At 48.4% G+C, this 17828-nt stretch overlaps 1 protein-coding gene across 6 annotated transcripts in view; it reads right to left on the bottom strand.

Moving 5' to 3' along the window:
- The window catches only part of LOC100345461 (beta-galactosidase-1-like protein 2), a 44180-nt gene that overhangs the window by 17188 nt on the left and 9164 nt on the right, over positions 1 to 17828 (bottom strand). For 4 of the 6 annotated variants that reach the window (XM_089314586.1, XM_051834498.3, XM_051834500.3 and 1 more), the window contains exons 2-7: positions 15104 to 15151; positions 14488 to 14685; positions 11517 to 11585; positions 10823 to 10918; positions 8253 to 8361; positions 1988 to 2080 (exon numbers count right to left, since the gene is read on the bottom strand). In XM_089314586.1, the coding sequence (XP_089170712.1) occupies positions 1988 to 2080; positions 8253 to 8361; positions 10823 to 10918; positions 11517 to 11585; positions 14488 to 14685; positions 15104 to 15151 (613 nt within the window). The remainder of the gene's footprint in view (positions 1 to 1987; positions 2081 to 8252; positions 8362 to 10822; positions 10919 to 11516; positions 11586 to 14487; positions 14686 to 15103; positions 15152 to 17828) is intronic. The other 2 variants (XM_089314591.1, XM_070048418.2) reach the window with 1 other exon arrangement.

The raw sequence follows: 17828 nt of genomic DNA, 5'->3' as shown, positions 1-17828 counted from the left end.
CAAGCACAGCCAGCAGCTTGGTGTCTGTGTCTCATGCCATTCTCAGAGCAGCTCTGAGTCACATGTCCACTTGGAACCTGGGAAGGGACTTGCCCAAGGCCCTCCCAGTCTGGAAATCAAGTAATCAAGTAAACAACTGTTGGAGAAGCCTCAGGGCCCAGGAGATAGTCTGAGGGGGTCAGGAGGGGCAGCAGAAGCTTTGATTCCCGTGCCCAGGGTGGGCTTTTCCAACTAACTCAAAGATAAACAGAAAACTGGAAGTGTGCCCTTGGCTGTCAGGAGTGAATGTACCCCTTACAGCTGGAGGAGGGCTATGGTTCTCGGACAGCCTGGGATCTTCAGCTCTGCAGGTGACAAGAACAGGAGAGTGGACAAGCACCCACAAGCTGGGTGGTCTCCAGCCTATAGGTAAGGGAATAATTTCCAGATGGGACATGAATCTGCATGTCACAGAGGCTCCCGGGGCATCAAAGGCCAAAGCCAGAATCACCCAGTCCTCAATCGGAGGCCACTTAACAGTTAGCATTCAGCTCACACCACGGCTGACCCTCCCAAGTACTCAGGCACACATGTCTGTGATTCTAATCGAGTCTTACTTATTGAGGCGTGTGGTAGAGCAGTTAACAGGCCTCTTGGGATGCTCACATCCCACATTTGGGTTTGAGTCCTGGCTCTGTGTCAGACTCCAGCTTCCTGCCACACCCTGGAAGGCAGCACATGATGGCCCAATGAGCTAGGTCCTTGCCATCTACATGGGAGACCTGTACGGAGTTCCTGGTTCCCAGGTATTTGGGACAGGAACCAGTGGACGAGAATTCAGTGTCTCTCTGTGTGTCTCTGCTTCTGTCTGTTTGCCTCTCAAATAAGTCAAATAAAATAAATAATTTAAAGTCATATTTTATCGACAATTTATGGTGCACCAAATGTACTCAGTAACATATGAACGGCATGGTCTCACATAACACAATTCAAAGAAGCAGACATTCTTTAGTCCGAGCAGAGAGTACAGCAGAGAAAAAAAGAGATTTAAAGAAATGAAGGAATTTGTTCCAGGTTTCAGCTACTAAGTGACAGAACCTTAAGTGACTATTAGCCTGTTCTTTCAGGTGTTACTACAGTCCTGGTGGGCCTGTGTTGAGTCAGCAGTTCTCAGCTCCACCACACATTGGGATCCAATGCCTGAGAACCCACTCAGAAATTCTTATTTAATTCACAGGGCGGGCATGTGGCTGGGATCTGCTGCATGAGAACACCTGAGAGATTCTTTTTTTTTTTTTTTTTGACAGGCAGAGTGGACAGTGAGAGAGAGAGAGAGAAAGGTCTTCCTTTGCCGTTGGTTCACCCTCCAATGGCCGCCACGGCCGGCGCACCGCGCTGATCCGAAGCCAGGAGCCAGGTGCTTCTCCTGGTCTCCCATGGGGTGCAGGGCCCAAGCACTTGGGCCATCCTCCACTGCAATCCCGGGCCATAGCAGAGAGCTGGCCTGGAAGAGGGGCAACCGGGACAGAATCCGGTGCCCCGACCGGGACTAGAAACCGGTATGCCGGCACCGCTAGGTAGAGGATTAGCCTATTGAGCCACAGCGCCGGCCTCTCTGAGAGGTTCTTATTTGATTGAAATGGCATATGGGCCAGGCATAGGGATTTTAAAAACTCCCCAAGTAAAGCTGATCTGCATTGGACACTGAATGACAGCAGCCTCTCCAGGAAGCATTCCCTAATCATCACCACTCAATCAAGTTAATTCCTTTCATCTAGGCCCCAGCCACACCAGGTGCACACTGCGATCCCCAGATGAATTCAATCAATGAAGGATAAATGACATCCCTGATGAAATAAAACAACGGAGACAATGAAGAAAAATTCACTGATTAATAAATGGTGTTGGGAGACATGGTATTAGAATGGGGAAAATAGTAGCTCCACATGGCCTAGCCCCTAATGTATTCCAGAGGGAACATGAAAAAATTAATGCAGGTGCCACTTACCCTCTTGATGTAAGGCATGTAGGCAGGGTCTTTGTTATAGGAGCCATACTCATTCTCCACCTGCACAGCAATGATGGGTCCACCATGCTTATACTAGGAAGAGACGGGTTGACAGAAACTGAGGTTGTAGTGGGAGCAATATTATCTAAATTCACCACAGCTACAACAAATTACTAGAAAACATTTCATTTGAAAATGAAAGTATAACCAGGTTTGGTGTATCATTTAGAGTTGCCCAGAAGTAGAGCAGGAAGTACCAGACTTGTACTCTGTCATGGAAACATCCAACTAATATGAGCTCTGGATACCAAAGACCTACGCAGACCAGTGACCAGTCCAATCAAGAACGAGCCACACACCAGGTGGCAGGACATTGTGTGACTTTTTTCCTCCCAGGTGACCCATCCCCTCCTCAGTGTGACATGATGTGGTCAGAAGTGTCCCAGTTCCCAGTTCTTTCTCTCAGGATGGAAGAAACAAAATGCAATCTGTTTGCCCTGTTCTGGCCTGATTGTGGGATGCCTACTGTTCTAGTTCTGCTTTGTCTGACTTGGAGCTCAGACAGGAGACATCAGATTAATTTGAACCACTCAGGCTGGAAGCCAAAGAAGGCTACAACTGGGAAACTACAAATCTAAGGATGCCTGGAGGTGAGGGATTGCAGTTAAGAATGCAACAGAATACCTCCAGCCCCAGGAAGCCAGGGTGAGCCTCTTTGGGAAATGAAGACATCTAACAGCAAGCAGGGCTGGGGTTGGAGAGGACACACACACACACGCACAAAGGTGCAGACAGGACAAAAGTCTAGGAAGTATCTGAAATCCTAAGTCATCACCTTTACTTATCTCCAGGCTCATGGTCCTACTAATTAGTGAAGATCATCTCTGCCAGTCTGCAAAGACTGGGTAAGGTGATGGCTTATGCTTCTGATTGTTCTCAAATGCTCAGTGTTCAACACACACACACGTACACACAACCCACACGAAAACACAGAGAAACCTTGCTCATCCAAAGGTACAAACTGAAGAAATCCAAACAGCACACACACTATAAAAGACCTCCAACTATCATAAATATGACCGAAGAGCTAAAGGAAAAAAAACAAAGAACGGAAACCAGTAAAATGATACATGACCAATATGAAAATATCAAAAGAGAGACAGAAATGACCTCATCATTTTCATTGTCTTTGTATTTATTTAGCTGTGATATTTTTTGTATTTTCACTCAGTTGTTACATGAACTTTATCAATACTATCTGTATAAATGGTTTTTAAAAATTAGGCCGGCGCTGCGGCTCAATAGGCTAATCTACTCTGCCGTGCGGTGCCGGCACACCAGGTTCTAGTCCCGGTTGGGGTGCCGGATTCTGTCCCGGTTACCCCTCTTCCAGGCCAGCTCTCTGCTGTGGCCTGGGAAGGCAGTGAAGGATGGCCCAAGTGTTTGGGCCCTGCACCCGCAAGGGAGACCAGGAGAAGCACCTGGCTCCTGGCTTCGGATCAGCGCGATGCAACGACCGCAGTGCACTGGCCGCTGCGGCCATTGGAGGGTGAACCAACGGCAAAGGAAGACCTTTCTCTCTGTCTCTCTCTCTCACTATCCACTCTGCCTGTCCAAAAAAAAAAAAAAAAGAAAAAGAAAAAGAAAAAGAAAAAAGAAAGAAAGAAAAAAATTAGCTATTGTACATGCCCATGCTGAAATTGAGCAATAAAACGAATACTGTTTGCACTGTCATATCATCATAAAAACTTTTTAAAAAAGAATGAAAAATAAACTCTAGGCCTGAAAACTACAGTATCAGAAGTGAAAAATTCACTAGAGGAACCACAGCAGATTCAAACAGGAAGCAGAAAGAATTAGCAAGCTTGTCACTAGCTCATTGAAAACAACCAAGTCTGAGGAGCAAAAGGAAAAAAGAATGAAGAAAAATGAGCAGCTCTAAGGGCCTCTTCTCCTCCGCAGCGCCATTAAGCAGACCAATGTATTCCTTCTGGGAATCCCAGCAGGAGGGGGAAAGGGGAAAATACATTATTTGAAGAATTCATGGCTGACAACTTCTCAAAGTGGAGAAACACACAGATAAGAAAATCAAAGCAGCTCAATGATCTCCAAGCCAGATAACCCAGCTAGCCCCATGGACAAATGATTATTAAACTGTTGGAAGCCAGAACCAAGGACAGGGATCCGCAACAAGACTATCAGGGATATCTCAGCAGACACCTTGCAGACCAGAAGACAGCAGGAAGACGCATTTAAATGGTAAGAAGAAAAAAAAATCAACAGAATTTTATATATCGCAAAACTATCTTTCAAAAATGAGACAGAAATTAAGAGATCCCCAAAGAAAAGCTGAAGAAGTTTATTACCACAGGACCTGCCCTACAAAAAACCGCCTTAAGTTGAAACCACAAGATGCTACATAAAAACTTGAAGACATTTGGAAATAAAAAAGTTTCTAGTAAACATAAATGCAGGAAAATATTTATAACATGTCACTGTAATTTTAGTTTCCAATGCCAGTTTTTATTTTCTACAAGGTTTAAAATACAAATGCATAATTATAAACCTTAGATTAATGCAGGTTAATGATTATACCATGTATGAAGATGTAATTTGTGATATCAATGAAATAAAGGGGGACCTAAGTGTAAAAGAGTAGCATTTTTAATGTGATTGACTTAAGTTGGTATGAGTTTGAGGTAGAATGTCTTAATTTCATGCAACTTCATGATTTTCCAATGCTTGTGCATTATAGATGGAAATTCAATGGTGCAACTCCTGTGGAAAACACTATCCTGCTCCTCAGAAAATTAAACATGAAATTATTATTCAGTGCAGCAATACCACTCCTAGGTATATACCCCAAAGAAGTAAGCAGGAACTTGAAATGATACTTGTACATCCATGTTTGCATCAGCTTCAGTCACAGTCACCAACAGGTGAGAACAACCATGGATGAGTGACCAGATAAAGCACACATGACATCTACACACAATGGGGTACTCTGAGCCATGCTACAGCGTGGTTCAACCTTGAGAACATCACACTACAGAGCCAGTCACAATACCATCTGATTCCATCTCCACGCAGTGGCTAGAATCATCTCATTCATAGACACAGGGAGTGCAATGGTGGTTGCCAGGAGATGTGGAGATGGAGGACCAGGGAGCTTATGGATATGGGGTTTCAGATGGGGAAGATGGAAAAAGTTCTGGAGACGGATAGTGTTTGCAGTGGACTTTATTTGTGTTCCCCACAAGTATGTATGTTGCAATCCTCACTCCCAGTGTGATGGGATTAAAAGGTGAGACTTTTGAGAGGTGAGTGGGTTATCAGTGTGGGGCCTTCCTTTATGGAACCACTGCCCTTTTAGAAGAGACCCCTAAGAGCTCTCTCACTCTTTCTGCCAGATGAAGATACAAGAAGACAGCTGTCCACAATGCGGACAAACACCCCCGACCCCAGAGCCAACCATGCTAGCTCCAAAGCACACTACCCCCCCCCCCCAGAACTAACCATGCTAGCTCCAAAGCACACTCCCCCCGACCCCCAAACCAACCAAGCTAGCTCCCTGATCTCAGGCTTCCAGCCTCTAGGACTGTGAGAAGTAACTTCCTGTTGCTTAAAAGGCACCGAGGCAAAGGGACTTCGTCACAGTGGCCTGGACTAAGATCGAGGCAACGACTGCACAACAAGGTGGACATAGCAATCCACATACTCAACTGTGGTCTGAAACAGAAAGTGGAAAATTCCACAAATAACCAGCTCCTAAGTTCTAAATTGCACCCCGTTTTGAATACATGATGAAATCTCATGCCTTCCCATGTCATCCTGCCTGGGACATGAATCATCCCTCTGTCCAGCGTATCCACATATATGCTACCCTTGTAGCTACTGTTTCTCAGGGCAACTGCGGTGGTATTTCAGTGCTCGTTCAGTGTTCAAGTAACCCTCAATTTACCAAATAAAAGTCCAAAGATCACAAGTAGTGATTCTGACTTATTACAGTATGATGGCAATAATGTCCTATTTTGTTGTTAGCTATTGTTGCTAATATCTTACCCTGCCTAATTTATAAATTAAAGTTTATCATAGGCATGCATATATAGGGAAGAACACAGTGTACACAGGGTTCAGTAAGATCTGTGGTTTCAGACATTCACTGGGGATCTTGGAACGTATCCCCTGCAGATAAGAAGGGACATGTAATGCGTCAGAACTGTGCACTTAAAAATGGTTTGGCCTAGCAGTTGAGGTGCCAGCTGGGACACCCACATACTATACTGGAGTGCCTGGTGTGAGCCCCAGCTCTGTTCCCAATTCCAGCTTCCTGTTAACGCACACCCTGGAAGACAGCAGGCGATGGCTCAAGCAGCTGGGTCTTCACCACCCAAGTGACAGATGTGGACTGGGTTCCTGGCTCCAGCTTTGGCCTGGCCAGTCACTGGGGAGGGGTTCAGAGGATAAGAGTTTCTCTCTGTCCATCTTGTCTCTCTGTTTCTTTGCTTCCAAATAAACAAAAATAAGTAAAAAAATGTTTAAAAGGCTAATATGGTAATTTTATTATCCATATTTTCCATAGGCTAATCCTCCACCTGCGGCGCCAGCACACTAGGTTCTAGTCCCAGTCAGGGTGCCGGATTCTGCCCCGGTTGCCTCTCTTCCAGTCCAGCTCTCTGCTGTGGCCAGGGAGTGCAGTGGAGGATGGCCCAAGTGCTTGGGTCCTGCACCCCATGGGAGACCAGGATAAGTACCTGGCTCCTGCCATCGGATCAGCGCGGTGCGCTGGCCACAGTGCGCGGGCCTTGACGGCCATTGGAGGGTGAACCAACGGCAAAGGAAGACCTTTCTCTCTGTCTCTCTCTCACTGTCCACTCTGCCTGTCAAAAAAATAAAATAAAATAAATAAAAAATTAAATTAAAAAATGAAGAGAATAAAAAATTATTCAGGAAACAAAAGAGCTCTGGTGTATTTCCATGTCTAAGGATGCCTACAAGCTGTGTTCCCAGAATGACCTCCCTACCCAACCCACTACTGCCACCTGCTGGGCCCAATCAGCAGCCCCATCTTCCTTGCAAAGTATAGGCTAATACTTCCCAGCTCCTTGCTTCTTTCATGATTAGGCTGCCAAATTTAGACTGTGCTAAATTTGAATTCATAATATTTTTTATATAGACAATGACTTTTTTTTACTCTAAGTATGACCTACACAACATTTGGAATATATTTACACCAAAAACATTAAACTTTTTGCCTATTTGGAATTCAGGTTTGACTTAGTATCCTATCTTACCTGGGAGTTGCCTCTGATTTCTGTTCTGTGAATATTCCAAACTAATGACTCAAGAGTAATGTTTTTCTGTGTGTATTAATTTTCTCTTGATGTACTAATTTCTCAACATCACACTTCATGGTTTTATATAAGCAGTGATTCCCGTTTCCTTCCTTCCTTCCTTCCTTCCTTCCTTCCTTCCTTCCTTCCTTCCTTCCTTCCTTCCTCTTATTATTATTACATGAAATGCTTAGATTCTTGTTTAAATAGTGATTCCCATTTCTGTTGTTTCTTCCTTCTTTCCTTCCTTCTTCCCTCCCTCCCTCCCTCCTCCTTTCCTACTCCCTTCCCTTCCCCTCCCCTCCCTCCCTCCTCCCCTGCCCTTCCCCTTCTCTCCCTTCCCTTCCCCTCCCCTTCCCTTCTCTTTCCTTCCCTTCACTTCCTTTCCCTTCCCTTCCCCTCCCCACCTCTTCCCCTCCCCCCTCCTCTCCCCTCCCTTTCCCTTCCTTCCAATTATTAAATGAAACGCTTAGATTCTTGTTTGAATTAATATTAGCACATAGGTTTTAAATAGTAAATGTGTAACATACAGCACCCTTCTGTACCTAGAGAAGCCATCAATTGGAATGTTGTAACCACAGAGAGGTAGGCTGTTCCACAGGCAAAGGCCAATCCACACGCGCTACCTTGAACAGAACTGTGTGGCTGCGATGCCGACGCTGGGTGTCTTCAGCTATCAAGTCATCCCAGCCTTGCAGCTCCAGCACTGTCTGGATGGATGGCTGTGCCACTGTAAGGGCACACATGCCCTCTCATCTATCTCCTTTCAGCACTGCCTGAGGACACTCAAGTGCACGGATCTTTCAAAACACAAAGACTACAAGCCCCGCCAATTACAAACCCCAGGCATCCGCTAAGAGTGTCTTCCTCTGAGATGACCTACTACCAAGCAGGAAGACAGGTGAAGACCAAAGAAGAGTCTGTCGCTTTACCTGCAGTGGCACCACTCTGGACATCAGGTGATCAAAGTAAAGGTCCACTGCTTCGGTGAAGCCCTTGTACGTAGTTCTCAGCCGCATGCCAGAGTCCTGGAGTAGCCAGCTTGAAGTCCAAAGTGCAGGGAGAGGTGTTAGTGTTGTGTGGCTTGGCTCTGGACAGCTGCCAGTGCAGTAAGGAAGTAGACTCAGGGAGGCTCAGCAGTGGCTGCAGAGACCAGGACGCAAGGCAATTGGTTCCAACCCACTGCCCACTCTCAGCAGATGGTTAGGAGACCAGGTAGACAGATTCGGTGCCAGCATACCATGCCACAGTGCCCACCCTGCCTGCACTCCACACGGCTCCTGACCCACTGGCCCAGCCCTGGTGAGAATCCATTTCCAGCTTCGTAGCCACCAGCAGCTGTTGCTGTCAGGCAGAATGAGAAAAGCCTGTCACGGGGCTGAAAGCCCAGCTTTCCAACATTTGCTTTACAATCTTGACACACAGGGCTGGAACCAACAGGATTAGGATCCCTGGGGCTGGAGGACAGGGATGCGATCTTCACCCAGAAAACACTGAGCAGCTGCGTGCCTTCCAGCCCTGTCCACCAACAGGGCTGACACGCCCAGGAGCCACACTGACTACGCAGAGCTTGGGGCAGGGCAGCAGCGGGCCAGTACAGAGATGAACCTTCCTGTAGTCTGGCTGTTGCAATCAGAAGGCTGGAATCTAGGCAGTCCCCACTTGAGAAAACACATACATTTTCCAATAAAAGGCTCTGGAGCTTCACTTGCCCTGATTTGAAGATACTGAACTGAAGAGTTAAAATTGTATATGTGCGGGTGTAAAAAGTTAAGCTTAAGCTTACAGGTTTAAACCTTCCTGGTGCAGCTGCGAAAATAAGACAAAGTAAAGTAGCACCTTGACAGTAGGGACTCCATTTTGGAGCACTTGAGACTCCATTCTGGGAAAGCACGCCCCCACCGTGAGACTCTGGTCTGAAACTATGACCTCAAATAGTCGGACAATAGCAGTGCACTACATCACCCTTGGCAGAGCACAAAAACCCCCTAGCATGATTGCTCAAGCTTAAAAGTAGAAAGGTTGCACCTGGGTTACCTGGGCTAATAATGAAGATGTGATTTGTCTATGTCTTAAAATCATAATTGCTGATTGTAAGATTTTAGCAACTGCTTAGCAACCGTGTATTCTCTCCCCGCTCCCAATTTTGCGGTTTTTGCCTTTATAAACCCTATGCTGTAGTTCCTCGGGGCTCCTCTGTCCTTGTATGTTCAGAGGGCCCCAACATGTTGGATCAATAAATCTTTAACCCTTTGCTGGATGCATGAGAGAAAAGTCTCTTGGAGTCGTTCCTCGGGTGGTGGGCATTTTCGGACCCTACCAGAACTAGATCAGAAACAGTCAACTTATGTTGATAGAAAAACGGAGGAGGAGATAGCAGTGGCACAGGGCTCCCTGCTCCATCTCACACCTAACAAAAAGGCTCAGCTCCCCAGTGTCAGTCAGCCAGCCCCACCCTCTTGGGCGGGGCCTGCCTGCCTGCACTGCCTGCTGCTTCTAGGTTAAGACCCTAAAACCCTGGCCTCAGGTGCCTGCTGCAGCTGAGCCTGAGCCTGAGGAAAGCGCTGACGGTGGCACACAGATTCCTAATCTGCAGGGAGGGGCGGGGCTGCTCAGCTTGTCCAGGGCACTGTGCCAGGCTGAACGGCTCAGTGATGGTACAGTGGTCATGGGAGCTGCAGGAGATGGAGGCAGAGGTGTGGCCCAGTGGGAAGGGCAGGTTGTGCTGGAAACCAGGGAGAGAAAGCAAGGCTGGGGCTTGGTGCCCGCGTTGCGGGGAGAGGCAGTTCCCCCAGGACACGGCAGGTGCACAGCTTCGGCTTTCTTTCCTCTGGGGAAGGGTGCCTGGGCCTCAGCACCAGCACAGTGTGTGGCTGGGAAAGATGATGCACATGAACAAGAAAGCTGTTTTGCTGGAAAAACGACGGCAGTAATGTTGAAGACTGACTGCGGCCCTAGGTGATCTCTATGCCGGCAGAAGGACGCTCTCCTGACAGCTGAGACCACACACTAGGAGTACAATACATCAGGACCTAAGGTCTGAAAACAAGCTGCTTCTCTTACACTTCATCAAAATACTTGGACTTCTCAAATAACACTCAGGAACAACGTTATAAACAGGGCCGATTTGGGTTTTTCCATGTTGTAGGCAGGGAAAGTGAGCTCCGTCCAGAACAGAAAAAGGTCTTGCCTGGGCTGGCAGCTCCACAGGAGCCCTGAGGATGACACAGTGGGGGTGGGGGTGGGGGTGGGGGTGGGGGTGGGGCGGGCCCACCCTCTGCTGCTGCCAGCCTCATTAAGCCATGCACAGGGGACTGTGCCAGGGCAACAACTGCGACCTCACTCAAAATGACCCCAGGGGTGCTATTCACTCCAAAAATGAGATTCAGTATATACAATGGAAGCTCCACTTTAAAAGCAAAACTATACCTCGTCTGCGACAGGTTCACATCAGCACACAGACACTTCCAGCTGCACTGGAGACCCTCAGGGTCCTGCTTACCTGGGCAAGCCTCCGAGGTCAATCTCGCTGCAGATGTAGGGGCCTGGACGCAGAATCACCCACAGCCCGATCTCTGCAGCCATCAGCACAAAGGCCCTGGGGAGGTAAAACCCCCTCAGTACTGGGCATGAGTCCAGGGCAGAGGCCAGGTGTGAGGGAGCCTGCACATACCACAGAGTGGAGCAGCTGCACACCTCTTTCCAATCCTCTCTCTACCAGGGAAACTGGGGGGAGGGAGGGTTCAGTCCCCACTCCCAGAATGGGGCATCCCTATGCCAGGCTGGAGATCTGACATCTTGACAGCTGGGTTCTCGCTGGCTCCCAGCCTCAGGAACATCTGCAGAGCCCACCTGCAGTACTGAGGGGGAACAGCATCAGACAGGGTGCAGCGGGGCAGGGCAATGAGCTTGACCCCGACAGCCTAGCTAACCTAGAGGGCAGCCCTCCCCCATTCTAGGTGAATGGACCCCACTGTACTTAGGGTCACCAGCCCCTCTGGCTGCAGTGTAGAGGGGCCCGAGAGGCTGCAGGCCCAGCACATCTAGGGAGACAGGTCACGGCTGGAGAGCATCTTGTCCGATGCTGACAACACGGCTCTCAACACACAGGCAGGGCACTGCTAGGGGTCCTAATCTGCCCTGTAGAGCCACCTCTCAGCCCCCTCTTCATCCCCAGAGGCATCAGCACCACATACTCCAGATCCAGGTTCCCAGAGAAGTCAAATTTGCCTCTTTCTGGCTCGTGCAGGTTCCAGGGAACATAGCTACAATAAAAACATAGGAAGGATGAGTGAGGACTGCCTGTTATTCTACTCCGCCTCACCGATGACTCTCCTCATTCCCCAAACCCCTGATGAAGACGTGTTTCTCAGTGGCTTCAGGACTGAAACCAAGAACTATCAACACTAGGGACGTTAGAGAATCTGGGGTAGGCTCACTTCCTTAGGAGAAGGGAAAGAGGTCAGTAAGATTTGGGGAAACACAGATAGGCTATGTAAAAGTCAGTTTCTATGACTGGGTCAGCTCCCAACCCCGAGAGAGGAAGAAGCAACTTCATCAGAAAAACAGGTAAGGTAGTGACCAACCCCAATTTTACTAAAGCATCCAGAATTTCAAAACCTGGACACAGAATGGAGGTTTTAGCTCTAAAGCAAAGATGGGACAAGCTCTCGGGGGGCCCACTCAGAAGGCAGAAACAGGATTCCTGTGTGACGTGGAGGAGACAGCTGGTCTTCTCCCAATCCCCACCCCATTTGGGGTTCCTGCTGGGCATCCCCAACCACACAGGATACTCAAATGAGGGAGGCAGCTTCTGGCTTCCAAGTCAGACTCATGAGTTCCAAGTTCAGGCAGTGCCTGCTTTTGAGGAGCAGCATGCATTCCCTGAAATATCCGCAGAGCTCCAGGAGGCCTTCCTGGGAAGTCACTCGCATTTGCTTCAATAATGCCACCATGACTCAGCCCTTTCCAATTCCATTAGGGATCCTCTTCAAAATCAGCTCATAAACCACTCAAGAAAATCCATTTACTGCATTTGTCATCACCTAATTTTTGCCCGAAAAACTGAAAAACAGATAATCCAGCCTGATAGCTCATTTTTTTTTTTGTAGTTTAGAGCAAAGTTAGCAATTAAATAAAATCTCATGAAAAAAATCAAGATTATACCTGGGCATTTTTTTAAAAAGATAGAACACTTAGGAATTTATTGTGTGCCTATCATTTGTTAATTATCATTCTAGGAGTATTGAATTCCAAAAACCATTACAAAAGAAGGTGCTGAAAGTGACGAACCGCTTCTCAGGTAGCTATCCTGAAGATCATAGTAGTGTCCTTTGCACACTGGGATGGGACGCTGGCTGTCAGAAAAAATACTTTCGGGGCTGGCACTGTGGTTAAGACTCTGCCGATAGTGCTAGCATCCCATATGGGTGCCAGCTCATGTCCTGGCTGTTCTACTTATGATCCAGCTCTCTGCTTACGCCTGGGAAAGCAGTGCAATATGGCCCAAGTGCTTAGATCCCTGCACCAACATGGGGGACCTGGAAGAAGCTCGGGGCTCTTGGCTTCGGATCAGCCCAGCTCTGGCAGTTGCAGCCAGTTGAGGAGTAAACCAGTGGATGGAAGACCTTTGTATGTGCCTCTCCATCTCTCTGTCTGTAACTCTGCCTCTCAAATAAATAAATTAATTAATCTCTTTTATTTGTTAAAGATTTATTTATTTACTTGAAAGGCAGAGTTAGAGAGGCAGAGGCAGAGAGAGAGAGAGAGAGGTCCTCAATCCACTGGTTCACTCCTCAGATGGCCACAAGGGCAAGAGCTGCACCAATCTGAAGCCAGGAGCCAGGAGCTTCTTCCAGGTCTCCCATGCAGGTGCAGGGGCCCAAGCACTAGGGCTATCTTCTAGTGCTTTCCCAAGCCATAGCAGAGAGCTGGATCAGAAGTGGAGCAGCTGGGACTTGATCTGGCACCGATATGGGATGCTGGCACTGCAAGCGGCAGCTTTACCTGCTATGCCACAGTGCTAGCCCCATAAATAAATCTTAAAAAAATATTCTCAGGGGCCGGCGCCGTGGCTCACTTAGTTAATCCTCCACCTGCGGTGCTGGCATCCCATATGGGCGCCGGGTTCTAGTCAAGGTTGCTCCTCTTCCAGTCCAGCTCTCTGCTGTGGCCCGGGAGGGCAGTGAAGGATGGCCCAAGTGCTTGGGCCCCTGCACCCACATGGGAGACCAGGAAGAAGCACCTGGCTCCTTGCTTTGGATTGGCGCAGCGCCAGCCGTGGCGGCCATTTGGGGAGTGAACCAATGGAAGGAAGACCTCTCTCTGTCTCTCTCTCTCACTGTCTTTAACTTTACCTGTCAAATAAAAAAAAAAAATGACTGTTGGGTAGGGCCCACAAAAAAAAAATTCTCAGTCATTGAATTGCCTCCTACATTCACACTCAACACTCCTTACTCTCTGAGTGGCCTTTAAAAATTCATGGAAATTTGAATTAAATGCTAAGTTTGTTTTGGTGCAAAGACATTTTGAAATCCATGCACAGTTTTTCTGTAGTATACACAGAATCATAGATTTTTAAGACCCCTTATATTATTTTTTTAAGATCTTATTTTATTTATTTGAAAGGCAGAGTGACAGAAAGAGAGAGAGAGAGAGAGAGAGAGATCTTTCACCCACTGGTTCACTCCCCAAATGACTGCAACAGCCAGGGCTGGGCTAGGATGAAGTTAAGAACCAGGAACTCCATATGAGTTTCCCCTGTGGGCAATAGGGGCCCAAGTAGCTGGGTTATTTCTTCTGCTGCTTTATCAAGTGCATTAGCAGTGAGCTGGATCAGCAGTGGGAGCACCCAGAACTCAAACCAGATCTCTGATAGGAGATGCCGGAGTTGCAGGCAGCAGCTTAACCTGCTACATCACAAGGCAAGCCCCACCTCATATTCATTCGTGCATCCCTGCTACTTTGGCTCCTCTGGGCCTTATCTCCACTTACATCTTTTTACAACCGTTAGCTGGGAGCGATGTGTGGGGACCAGAGAGAGACTGCGTGCTTCAAGCCTAAGCAGAAGGCTTGGCTAGTTCTCAGCTTCTTGGAGTATTCCTCCAGCAGACAGTCAGGGTCCCAACTTGGCAACCAGGCTTGGTGGGGGCAAGGGCACACACTCACGTGGTGAGGGTATTCAGGCCACAGGCTTTCATCTTGAGCAAACGATCCCTCCAGTATTCCTTGGGCACCCGGAAATAGTGCATGGAGCCTCCAAAGATCCAGAAGGTGGAGTCCTCCAGCATGAAGTTCTGGCCTTTGGCTTGCAGTCCTAACTGGCGATGTCGCAGCCACAGAGGGATCAGAGTACTCCAGTTAAACCTGGAAGGAGAAATGGCCTTCCTGCAGCCTGGAGGCTCCCTGGCAGCAGTCAGCAGTGGAAACAGAGAGGAGACTGGCTTCCTTGCCACCTCACAGGCCCTCAGCATCTCTTTGTAAAGAGGGCCTGTTCCAATGCAGTCAGGCAAAGCCCCACACCCTCCTATGAGGCTGAACCTTGGAAGGCATCTTTCTCCCATGCCACTCACTGGGCTGGGTCCCAAACTGACGCTGCAGTCAGGAACAAGGCAAACACAACATTCAACATGAAGACTTGGGGGCTCGAAGGAGAGAGGGTGAGGTGGGGTCACGCTGTGGAGGGGGTCTCTCTAGTTCAGATGACTCGGGAGGAGGTGCAGCTTGCAGGAACTGCCAAGGCCATCTGACTAAACATTAAAGCAGCAACTACTTCTGACGGTACCTGCGAGCCCCCTCCTGGCCACAGCTGCTGGACTCAAGGCGTAGATACCTGCAAAGAAGCACCTGGATTAAACAGCACTGTTCATCAACCAGACTCCCAAAACCTGAATGGCTACTGAAGACCAAGCACACAGAGAAATAATCCAGACCAACAGAGAGGCCCCTCTGGGATGCCCTGGGGAAGTTCTGGTCAGTGAAAATGCACCTCCTGTCATCTCTCTGGTTGGCCAAGGGCCAAGGGAAGCCCTTCTAACAGATCTGTGTGACTCTGTGCACCTAGAAATGCTACCTTATTTACTTCCTCTTGAAGGCCATGAGAGAGAGGGCCAGCAAGTTTCCAGCCAGGATGTTCAGGAAAGTCAAAGTCTAGGGCAAAAGCAAAATTTAGCCTGTGCCTTTTTCATCATCTAGTTGTTTTCCACTGTAGTTCCTGCTCTCGGAGGGCACAGAGCCAGGCAGGACTGTTGTGCATGGAGAAGCTCCCTGGGCTTATGCAAGAGGAGCTGGAGCAGACTTGAAAGCCCTGACGGCCAGAGGCAGGGGAGCAGGATGCCAAGGAGGTGCAGGGCACTGACACCACTGACTTCCTGGGGATTTTGACTAGGGCCACGCAAGAGCCTATTACTGCCTACTCTCCCCTACTTTGTACTGTCCTTGGCCTCAAAATTCACACTGAGGCTACGGTCTGAAGATCTGCTACGCCCCAGTTGAAACAGTCCTCTGCAGGTACGCTGGGACAATACAGCAATTGTTTCTCTCTGTCTTAAGAGAAAGTCCTGTGTTCCAATGAGACACTTGCAAATGACACGTTAGGACACAGGTTTTCCAAAGGATTGCTCTGTGGGGCAGGGGGTCAGAAACAACATCTAGAAGAGGAAAATCTAGGTGAGACTCCAGGCTCCACCCTTGGCCATGCTGGCACCTAAGGCCAGGGACACCAGTTCCATGGACATTGGTTTGTTCCTCTGTGAAACAGGGCTGAAGCCTTTCCCAACTACTCAGAAAGGCTGCTGTGAGAATGAGGAAGAGCTGACACACTCTCTGATGTGTGATGAAGGAGCCTACTCGAAATACACTTCTTTTGCCATGCATTTGCATAGTAGAGAGAATCTGCATTTTAACTAGAACCCCAGGTTAAAGCTTGAAAGACATGGATCCGTATCTTTCCCTCTGACACATGTATATACGGTCTCTCCCCAGACAGAGCCTTTCTTTGTTGGTATCTTTTTATCCACCATTTTCTAGATTTATTTATTTTTTAAATTCTCATAGGTGAGTACTTGGCCAAACACTTTAGAGAGAAGAGCCTCAATAGGTTTCATGTCTCAGTGTGGCATAATCCAAACATCCCCCCTTTTTCCCTTTTTAGTATAGGAGGGTGCTTCACAAAGTCCATGGAAAACAGATTTACAAGGTAAGTTTGGTGGGGGGGGGGGGGTGTCGGCACTGTGGCACAGTAGGTTAATCCTCAGCCCGCAGTGCTGGCATCCCATATGGGCGCCAGTTTGAGTCCTGGCTGTTCCATTTATGATCCAGCTCTCTGCTATGGCCTGGGAAAGCAGTGGAATATGGCCCAAGTGCTTGGGCCCCTGCACCTGTGTGGGAGACCAGGAAGAAGCTCTTGGCTCCTTGGCTTTGAATTGGCACAGCTCTAGCTGTAGGGGCAATTTGAAGAGTGAACCAGTAGATGGAAGACTTTTCTGTCTCTCCCTTTCTGTGTCTGTAACTCTCTCAAATAAATAAGTAAAATGTTAAAAAAAAAAAAAAAAAAAAAAAGTAGGCCGGCGCCGCAATTCACTAGACTAATCCTCCGCCTGCAGCACCAGTACTCTGGGTTCTAGTCCCGGTTGGGGCATCAGTTCTGTCCCGGATGCTCCTCTTCCAGTCCAGCTCTCTGCTGTGGTCCAGGAAGGCAGTGGAGGATGGCCAAAGTGCTTGGGCCCTGCACCCGCACGGGAGACTAGGAGGAAGCACCTGGCTCCTGGCTTCGGATCGGCACAGTGCGCTGGCTGCAGTGGCCATTGTGGGGGTGAACCAACGGAGGGAAGACCCTTTCTCTCTCTCTCTCTCACTAACTCTGCCTGTCAAAAAAAAAGTAAGTTTGGGGCAGGCATTTGGCCTCACAGTCAGACGCCTATGTCCTAAATTGGAGTGTATGGGTTCGATTCCTGGCTCTGGTTCCTGATTCCAGCCTCCTGCCAGTGCAGACCCTGGGAGGAGATAGCAATAGCTCAAGTAGTCAGATCCCTGCTACTCATTTGGGGGATCTGGATTGAGCTGCCAGTTCCTGGCAGGCTTCTGGGGAGTGACCCAGAGGAGGGTAGTTCTCTGTTTCTCTCTCTGCCTTTGAAATAATTTTTAAAAGATAAATTTATTTTGGGGCTGGCACCGTGGCTCACTTGGTTAATCCTCTGCCTGCAGTGCCAGCATCCCATATGGATGCCGGGTTCTAGTCCCAGTTGCTCCTCTTCCAGTCCAGCTCTTTGTTGTAGCCCAGGAAGGCAGTGGAGGATGGCCCAAGTGCTTGGGCCCTACACCCACATGGGAGACCAGGAAGAAGCACTTGGCTCCTGGCTTCGGATCAGCGCAGCATGCCAGTGGTAACGGCCATTTGGGGAGTGAACCAATGGAAGGAAGGCCTTCCTCTCTGTCTCTCTCTCTCACTGTCTAACTCTACATGTCAAATGAAAAAAAAAAAACAGAAATTCAATAGCACAATCTCCAAT

This window comes from Oryctolagus cuniculus, chromosome 1, assembly GCF_051225735.1.
Source record: "Oryctolagus cuniculus isolate XC-2025 breed Fujian yellow rabbit chromosome 1, ASM5122573v1, whole genome shotgun sequence".
NCBI classification, from domain to species: domain Eukaryota; kingdom Metazoa; phylum Chordata; class Mammalia; order Lagomorpha; family Leporidae; genus Oryctolagus; species Oryctolagus cuniculus.
This window is presented reverse-complemented; position numbering and strand designations above follow the sequence as displayed.